This window comes from Danio rerio, chromosome 5 (assembly GCF_052040795.2).
Source record: "Danio rerio strain M-AB ecotype USA chromosome 5, GRCz13ab, whole genome shotgun sequence".
In the NCBI taxonomy this organism is placed as follows: domain Eukaryota; kingdom Metazoa; phylum Chordata; class Actinopteri; order Cypriniformes; family Danionidae; genus Danio; species Danio rerio.
Genome location: NC_141025.1, coordinates 25,197,343 through 25,206,955, shown reverse-complemented (window position 1 = coordinate 25,206,955; position 9,613 = coordinate 25,197,343). Strand labels below are relative to the sequence as shown.

The 9,613-nt window shown below is 35.4% G+C and overlaps 1 protein-coding gene across 2 annotated transcripts; it reads right to left on the bottom strand.

Annotated features, from left to right (window-relative positions):
* Nucleotides 1–814: 814 nt before the first annotated feature.
* On the bottom strand, nt 815–9,288 carry slc25a15b (solute carrier family 25 member 15b). Of its 2 annotated transcripts, XM_087252479.1 has the most exons (7): nt 9,156–9,288; nt 7,850–7,948; nt 6,973–7,231; nt 5,878–6,015; nt 5,586–5,761; nt 2,090–2,248; nt 815–2,002 (listed from the first exon to the last, which is right to left on the bottom strand). In XM_087252479.1, exons 2-7 carry the CDS (start codon nt 7,902–7,904, stop codon nt 1,881–1,883), a joined length of 909 nt encoding a protein of 302 aa, XP_087108605.1. In that variant the 5' UTR covers nt 7,905–7,948; nt 9,156–9,288; the 3' UTR covers nt 815–1,880. The 2 variants fall into 2 exon arrangements, with proteins under 2 accessions (XP_087108605.1, NP_001121816.1); NM_001128344.1 differs by lacking the exon at nt 9,156–9,288 and having other exon boundaries at nt 1,881–2,002; nt 6,958–7,231; nt 7,850–7,904.
* Nucleotides 9,289–9,613: the final 325 nt, after the last annotated feature.

The following is a 9,613-nucleotide window of genomic DNA, read 5'->3' as shown; positions in this document are numbered from 1 at the left end:
CAATGGTTCCAGCTAGGGGGTTAAAAGCAAATTACAGAATTTTGTTTAATTAAGAATAAGCAAAAATACATTTCTGATTGAACAAAATTAATACAAGTTTCAAATGAACTGGGATTAGAAACAGATTAGAAACAGTTTTGATCCTATATGTTTATTTTACCTACTAGTGCTTTCAAGGCAACATCGGCTGCGTCCAAAAGTACGCAAATAGCTAGCACCAAAGCTCTCTGTATTTTGATGTACATACATTAAATAATCATTTTGTCTTAGAACCTTAAAAATCAATGGTGCAATACAAAAATATCCTTCATTGGAAATGTATTATACACACATCATCTTTTTGAAATCAACAGCATATATTGTTTGACTGCAGGTGAACTATGCATAAATACAATCCACAATGTACACAACTCTATAACTTTACTGATTTTGACTGTAATGCAATAGTGTGCAACATTTGTAGAGCTCAAATTAAAATTATTCATGAGATATACACTACCTGACAAAAGTCTTGTCGCCTATCCAAGTTTTAGAAACAACAAATAATAACTTGACTTCTAGTCGATCATTTGGTATTAGAAGTATCTTATATGAAAGGCAAAGGCCTCTAGATTACGCTTATCTTACCAAAATAAAATATGATCATGACAAAAGTCTTGTCACTAAACAGAAATAATATACAGTATAGAATATAAAGTCACGATGCAGTGGAAAAAGAATTAATATTGTGTTTGACTCCCATGAGCTTGGAGGACTGCATTCATACATCTCTGCACTGACTCAAATAACTTATTAATAAAGTCATCTGGAAGGGCAAAGAAGTATTCTTGCAGGACTCCCAGAGTTCATAAAGATTCTTTGGATTCATCTCCAATGCCTCCTCCTTCATCTTACCCCAGACATGCTCAATAATGTTCATTTCTGGTGACTGGGCTGGCCAATCCTGGAGAACCATGAATCCTGATGAATCTTCTGAAAACTTTACCCACTGTTCAGGCAAGTTATTATTTGTTGCTCTTACAACTGGAATCAACGACAAGACTTTTGTCAGGTAGTGTATACACTACAAATGAATGCGAGTTGAAATCAGTGGTGCCTTCATGTGCAATTGCTGCCAACAGAGTCACTGCCTGACAAGTCAGTAAAGCTTTCAATCGCAGTCATAATTTAAGCTGTTGGCACACAAGAGTACTGCACGTTACATGGAGTCATTAGTTACAGAAATCCAGGAATGCTAAGATGTTTTATATCTTTACTGCATAGCTACAATATATTTTACAAGACTTTGAGATTTTAATTATGAGCAAAAAATAAATAAGTAGACTAAAAATGTAGTATTTGTAAGATATAAGGTTACAAATAAAAATGATTGATATGAAGGAGTGATGAGACCAGTGTTAACAGTGCAATAAACAGATCACTTCTGCTGTGTCACAAAAAGTTCAGTCATCACTGAGAATACACTACGGTGCAATAAAGTTTTAAGACCCTCGGGCCAAGGTCTATCCAATTTAAAATGCTAATAAATGTGTATATATATATATATATATATATATATATATATATATAGTTCAGTATAATTATTTACTAATTTAGAATTTTTTTTTATATTTTGTGTTGTGTGGATTATGAACAAACACAAATTAGCAATGGCTAAAAACAGAATATTTATAAAGTAACAGTAACCTGGAGTATGTACTGCCTCAAAAAGTATTGTTCACTGATAGGTCATGATATATTTGATGTGTTAATTCAATTGAATCTTATTTTAAAGCGTTAAAATAAATAAAGCCTTGTTATAAAACTGACTGTTAGTGTGCGCACAAACCATGGCACAGTAAATACAAAACTGTTTAATGCTAATAAACGAGACTGGAAGGTCAGCTGTCAAACTGTGCCATCATGACTTTCCGACTGGCTTCATAACCTAAGAACAGTGCACCGTTTGCTGGAAATGTCCGAATCATAGTGGGAGTCAGACCAGAATATAGAGCTCTTACACCTGAAAATAAACAAGACATATTTAAATCTGGTTTCAGCAATTGTTATTGGGTAAATCATAATATCAATGCTCAGATCTTTGTCTTACCTTCGGTTCTGAAGATATGCATGAAAGTCTTGAAGAAGCCTGATTGTCTGCCTGTCATCGACATGACCTGTATCCTGGATTTAACACAGTCCATTGGGTAAACCACCAGCCAGAGACAAGCTCCACCAAAACCTCCACTGAACACGATGGGTGCGACACCTACAAAACACAAACACACGTCACAGCCGATAACACAGGACATCTTAGATCTAAGAGTATATACACCGACCGCAATCATGAGCAAAATGATGCAAAACAGAGAAACTGAAGTATTTCAAAACAACTAAAAACACTTTTTAAAATATTCTCTCTGCTCTCCAAGCCCACATTTATTTAGCAGAAATCATGAACATTTATTCAGTTTAAAGTGTAAATTAAATCAAATCAAATCAAACCATATAATTTTGTAAGCTCACATTGCTCATTTTGTGGTGATCAATTCATCTGTGTATGACATAAAAAAGTTTAATAACATAAAAGTTTAAATAAAAGTTTAAAATAAATAGTTTGCCCTCATTGTCTAAAATTTAAATCTTAAATTGCACTTCCTGTTAGTTTTTCGTTAAATTCTAAGATTTCGTCTGTCTGCAGTATTGGGGTGGCTAACATACTTAACCACTCCCCCAACAAATAGAAATGGTGAGGAGGAGGTGTCTGTTTGGTTATAAGAACTCTCCCTAAACCCTTTTCCCAATAGTTCCAAAACAAAACTTTACTACATCCAGTCAGCTCACAGCAGAAAAAACATGCCACACCCATTGTTTTCCCATTTAATACTCCATTTCTCTAGGACAGAGATGGCCAAACAAGGGCCTGTGGGCCAAAGTTGTAATCTTTGATTTGTTTGTTATATTGTTAAGCTACAAAAAAACTAAATGAAATTACATGTTTTAATTTAAATGCTGTAATTTACTTTAAAATGTACATACTGTCACCCAACAGAGAGAAGACAATGCAAAGACTGTGAGCAAATCAAGGCAAAGACAAACTGTGCTTGACTAGTGTATTCAGCGTTAAACTCCATTGTGCTTTGTCTATTTTTTAAAATATTATGAAATTACCTATGGCAGTTTTAATGTCAAATAGTTTGGTATATTTATCTTTGGCCCACAGCTATCAATGATATTTGCTTTTTGGCCTTTTATCCGAAAAAGTTTTTTTTCTTTTTTAATATAACAATCTATTAATTTAAATCAAATAAAATCTGTATCAAATTTCATTTGTGCCATTAAAATACTGGTTAAGGTATACAATGAGTGTTTATTTTTGTGATTGTAGTTAGGGATACATGTGATTTTGAATGTAATTGTGAGGTGAAACCAAGGACTAATTTTTACTTCTGGACAATATAGAAAGTCAAAATCTTTTGAAGTAATATAAAAGCTGTTTCAGGCAAAGCAGTGTCGCAGTAGGTAGTGCTGTCACTTCACAGCAAGAAGGTCGCTGGGTCGACCCTCGGCTGGGTCAGTTCAGTTGGCATTTCTGTGTGGAGTTTGCATGTTCTCCCTCCGTTTGCGTGGGTTTTCTTTGGTTTCCCCCACAGTCCAAAGACATGCGGTACAGGTGAATTGGGTAGGCTAAATTGTCCGAAGTGTATGAGTGTGTGTGTGTGTTTGTGTGTGTGTGTGTGTGTGTAAATGAGTGTGTGTGGATGTTTCCCAGAGTAAGGTTGCGGCTTGAAGGGCAATTCGCTGCGTAAAAACGTGCTGGAAAAGTTGGTGGTTCATTCCGCTGTGGCGATCCTGGATTAATAAGGGGACTAAGCCGAAAAGAAAATGAATGAATGAATAAAAGCTGTTTCTGTCACATTTACTGTAAATGCATCACCAGGAGCCACATGTATTTATTTTATTTTGTCTATATATATATATATATATATATATATATATATATATATATATATATATATATATATATATATATATATATATATATGTGTGTGTTTCTTTGAGTCTGAAAGTGACAGTTATCCACTAATTAGCATTTTATGAATAAGCAAGCACTTTGGGTTCTGCTAAAATTGTTGATGCACTGCTGAGAAAAATTAAAATTGCATAATGGATGCTCAGAGGGTAAGAAAATTAACTGCAAATGTTTATTATCACCCTTGCTGTATTCATTTATTCATTCATTTATTCATTCATTCATTTTCTGCGGCTTTTGCGGGCCGGGTCGTGGGGGCAGCTTGGGTAATGGTAGAGTCCACCCCTGAATCCTCAGTATCGGCTTCCTCAATAGAAGATATGTCGGTGGAGTTAAATAATTAAATAAAAAATACAATTAAATAAATTTAAATTCATATGGATATAATTATCCTAGACAAGGGTGACACGATGGCTCAGTGCATAGCACTGTCATCTCACAGCAAGAAGGTTTTAAGGCCTCGGCTGGGTCAGTTGATATTTCAGTGTGGAGTTTGCATGTTCTCCCCGTGTAGGTGTGTTTCCTCCAGGTGCTCTGGTTTCCCCAACAAGTCCAAAGACGTGGTATAGGTGAATTGGATAAGCTAAATTAGCCGTAGTGTGTGAGTGTGTTCGAGTGTGTATGGGTGTTTCCCAGTAATTGGATGCAGCTGGAAGGGCATCAGCTGTGTAGAGCATTTTAAAACATTCCGCTGTGGCGACCCCTGATGAATAAAGGGACTAAGCCGAAACAAAATTAAAGAATAAATAAATTTTATAAATAAATTAAATAAATTCTGTAATAAATAAATATAATAATAATATAATAAATAAATTCTATAATAAATAAACAAAGTATACTGGCAATTTTACCATTCATTTAGTATTTAGATTTCTTATTTATGTGAGGTACATTTGAAATTTTAATTATTTTCCAAATATTTTTCAAGTGCTTTTAAATTTAATAAAACAATTTTAAACACATTTTTAATCATAATACTTTTGATAACTTCTAATTTGTCTTGGCCATGATGACAGTGCATTATATTTTATTAGTTTTTTTTCAAGGTACTAGAATTCAGCTTAAAGTGCAATTTAATAGCTTAACTGGGTTTAATAGGTTAACTAGGCAAGTTAGTTTGATTACGCTAATCATTGGACAACAATGGTTTGTTCTGTAGTCAATCGAAAACAAATTTATTATTTATTTAATCTACAAAAGGATTAATATAATAATGGCTGAAACTTGCCCTTGTTTTGTTAAAAATCACTTATAAACATTTAAAAAAGACTTTAAATTTCACAGGAGGGCTAATAATTCTGTCTTCACCTGCATGTGCCTGTTTATTATCTCTGTCGCTATCAACAGGGTTAACAAGGGTCAGCTCTTTTTAAAAAAAACAAAGACTTCCTTGTTTACTGATTGACAATAATAAATGACTCAGGTTTGTCATTTCATTAAACACACACAAAAAAAACAGACCAATCAATACATGAGAATCTAAGTATGCTGTTAGTCATCATGCTGTCAATATTTCAGATAAGGTCATTATAATGATAAACTGTAGAAACTGTCCTTCTGAATGTTTCCATACCTATGTCATCCTTGCCACAGTGCATGTAGTCGGCAAAGAGAGAGCGGCAAAGCTCGTACGCTCCAAAAAAACAGAAATACCCAGGCACCTCACGGGCAATGGTTGTGGTCAAACCCTGGAAGAAACCTGCAGGACCATCATTATGCATAATGGACTTCATCACCGACCAAACTGTGCTGGAAAATACAGACAGTCAGACAGAATGAATCGGTAGTAATGCAAGCTCTCAAAAATAAAAATAATTATGTATAAAGTGTCTGCAGAGAGGCTTAAATATTAGTTCAATACTTACTTCTGGCTTTGGGTGATCTTGCCGGAGGATGCCATCTCATGCATTGCCTGCAGTCGACACTTCACCAGCTCAGTGGGACACAAGACCAGAGAGGAGAACACAGAGGCCACAGAGCCCGCGCACGCTTTCTGCATATCACTGAACACAAATAAACATACAGAGCAAAAATTAGCTCAACTGATATAGATTTTGATCTACTTGATTGTTGATTTTAAACAGATTTTTTTTACTATTTTAATTCTGCAGGGATTATATAAATTAATCAAAAAACAATTATATTGTTACAGAAATGTATATATTAATATACACTCACCGGCCACTATATTAGGTACACCTGTTTAACTGCTCGTTAATGCAAATTTCTAATTAGCCAATCACATGGCAGCAACTCAATGCATTTAGGCATGTAGACATGGTCAAGACGATATTCAGCAGTTCAAACCGAGCATCAGAATGGGGAAGAAGGGTGATTTAAGTGACTTTGGTCTGAAGGCACAAGGGTCTAATCCAGTACAAGTAAGGTGTACCTAATAAAGTGACCGGTGAGTGTACACATATTAATTTTTGTGAAATGTTTTTGTATTTATCTTAAAAAGTTGTTGTATTTATTTAGAAATTAATTATTGTTTTATCTTTGTAAACATGATTGTGGTTTATCTGTGTTTCTAAAATTGCATCCATTTTTATCACACATAAATTACAATATATTTGAGAAAACATTGTAAATGAAACTAAATATTTCACATATTAGTTATAGTTCAAATCATCCAAAGAAATGTATAGTTTGCCTTTTGGAAGAATAGACTAAAATAGCTAAATTCACGGATGTCATTCTTAACATAATAAATGTCTTTGTCAATGTCAATTTTACATTCTTTCCATTCAGAAAATGTATAAGATACATAAACGCAACCTTTTGTTCAGTATTAGTAATAAGAGCACATCTTTTTTGAACACATGATTTCTCAAAGCCTTTTGAAAGACTCCAGCTTCCATCTTAAGAAAACATTACAGTCAAATAACATTAAATTCAATCAGCAGATGTGAATTGTTGAATACTGACACAAATAGAAACATCACTTAAACTGAACGTGCCTCAGCTCAGCCCCTTTCCCCTGTCCAGAGACAAAGCGAACCACCTCCTGGCAAAAGCCGTAGCACATGAAGAGCACAGAGTTCTCTGCGATGTTGGCCATGAGGGCCGGTGTGGTGCCTTGATACAAGCCTCGAAGGCCCACCTGTCTGTATGTGGACACGAAGCAGTCCACAAAACCTCTGTACAATGTGGGAAACGTCTGCATTTTCACCTTCGCCGTGTCCAAAGGTTGACCACTAAATACACAAGCTGCACCCCCTAAAGAGGAAAGAAGTGCGGGAGAAAGAGTTTTTGTTGTTGTTAATAAAATGTATCGTAGATTGTAGGATTGTAACATTTTTAATCATCAATATATATATAAATCTTTTAGCACATTGTTCTTTTCATGGTTAGAAACTTTAATAAATTTAGTAATTGATACCAAGCACAATACATTTAACCCCACCATTTAAAATGATGGAGAAATGTTTTATTATGTTAAAGAATACTTCATTTATTAGGATATCAGTATTATGAAGCAATGATCTACAACTATTCCACAAACAGTAGCATACGCTAGATACTAGATCACACTCTTATCAACATGAATCTAAACAAGACAGATCGGGTCAGTGAGTTTGTGTGTGTGTGTGTGTGTGTGTGTGTGTGTGTGTGTGTGTGTGTGTGTGTGTGTGTGTGTGTGTTGTGGGGACTACTGAGACAATAGATCCAGACTGTGAAACCACATTGGTAAGCAAAAGCACAGCTCAAAGGTCACACAAGGACTGACAAAAGAAACGTTGCAATGCAAACTGTGCTGAAATCTCTATCATCACAGTGGTCTAAATTATGTTACTAATTTTCCCCTTAAATGACCCAGACAAGAAGTGAAGTTACCTATAGCGCCAGCAGAGAGGTCTATAACTGCCTGAACCACCGGATGTGGCGCCATCGTTAAAAATGTCCAACCGATCCAAGAAGTCTTAATTCAAAGATCTGTGCAAAAGATCAGACAGAGATAAAAATATATGTTAATCTATTTAAAACACTGATTTCATCATTGCAGATGCACACAGCAAAATAACAGATCAATCACTGCATAACCTACATAAACAAATGTTTTGAAAACAAATAGCATTAGATTGGGAGCCTTGTCTTATGTGAAAATGTTCCCTTGATTCAAACAGAACATTTATTTTCATATAATCAATTTTCATACAAAAAAAATAGCTAAACAGTTAAAAATATGATTAAATCATAAATAATCTCATATCATACCGTTCAATTTCTAAAAACAAGACTAACTTATTTTTCAATTTTGTTTCATTCATTAATTAATTTTCCTTCGGCTTAGTCTCCTTATTCATCAAGGGTGGCCACAACGGAATGAACTGCCAACTTATCCAGCATATGTTTTACACAGCAGATGCCCTTCCAGCTGCAACCTAGTACTAGGAAACATCCACACACAGTCATTCACTAGGGCCAATTTAGTTTATTCAATTGACCTGTACCGCATGTCTTTGGACAGTGGGGGAAACCGGAGCAACCCAGGGCTCGAACCAGTAACCTGCTTGCGACAGTGCTAACCACTGAGCCACCATGACACCCTTGCTTCATAAATTTAAGTAAATATATCTTTATTTAAAAATAAATTATTTATTATTGTTGTTTGCTGTGTGTTCAACATTTTTGAATGTAAGCCCTTTTCTTTTGATACAAAAAGGGTTTAAAGGTTTGAAATGTGAAAGGGTGATTTAAGACCCTCAGTTAAGTGTACTTTCCCCTCAAGATTCCTAGCTGAATTAGTTACAGCATGTTTGAAGAACAGGCTATCCTGGAGAGAACTGAACAATGTTACATAAGCAGAGCACAGAGCTGAATCTCAAGTTTCATGTGGCAACAAAGTTGAGGGCGCCGACTAGAGAAAGTCGCAAGCACATGACACCATGTGGCACTGAGGGAAACTCACACAAACCCTGACACAAGCCCACGCTCTTCGTTTATCTTCACTGTACACAGTGTCCTGATGCGCTATCTTTGATATTGTGTAACTGTCTATTGTGAGAGGCTAAATAAAACACCACAAACGGCTGCTTACAGACAGACAGACGAGTTTTGCATCACTGTGGATAGAGATGAACATCTGTGAAGTAAAACTGACAACGTGAATTTGACAATAAAACCCACCAAGCACGCTTACCTTATTTGACGAAAGCGCTTACAAAGGAAATATGTATCGCGGTGGTTTGATTCATGTTGTTAGCCTGCTGAACTGACACATATTGCGATCGATTGATAAATGACCTCTCGCCACAGATCCGTGTGTAAATGACAGAGGGATGTAGCGATATCTCGCGAAAGAATTGTTCAACTGTGTCGAATCTTTTCAAGGAATCGCTTAAAACAGCGGCCACGAGTCGGTCAGAGCGGTTCGTGAAACGACTCGTCTAAGACATCGAGTTTTTGGAAAAGTAGCAACAGAATTATGTAACTCCTGCATATTAAAAACGGGAAACACTAAGTGCATATGCAAACGTGACGACGTTTTCAATTCAAATCATGTCTAGATTGTTTTAAGACAAAATAATTCAAAGTAAATTCTTAATTTGTGACCATGACAATGTTAATATAATTACACAACAATACGCAGACAGGATA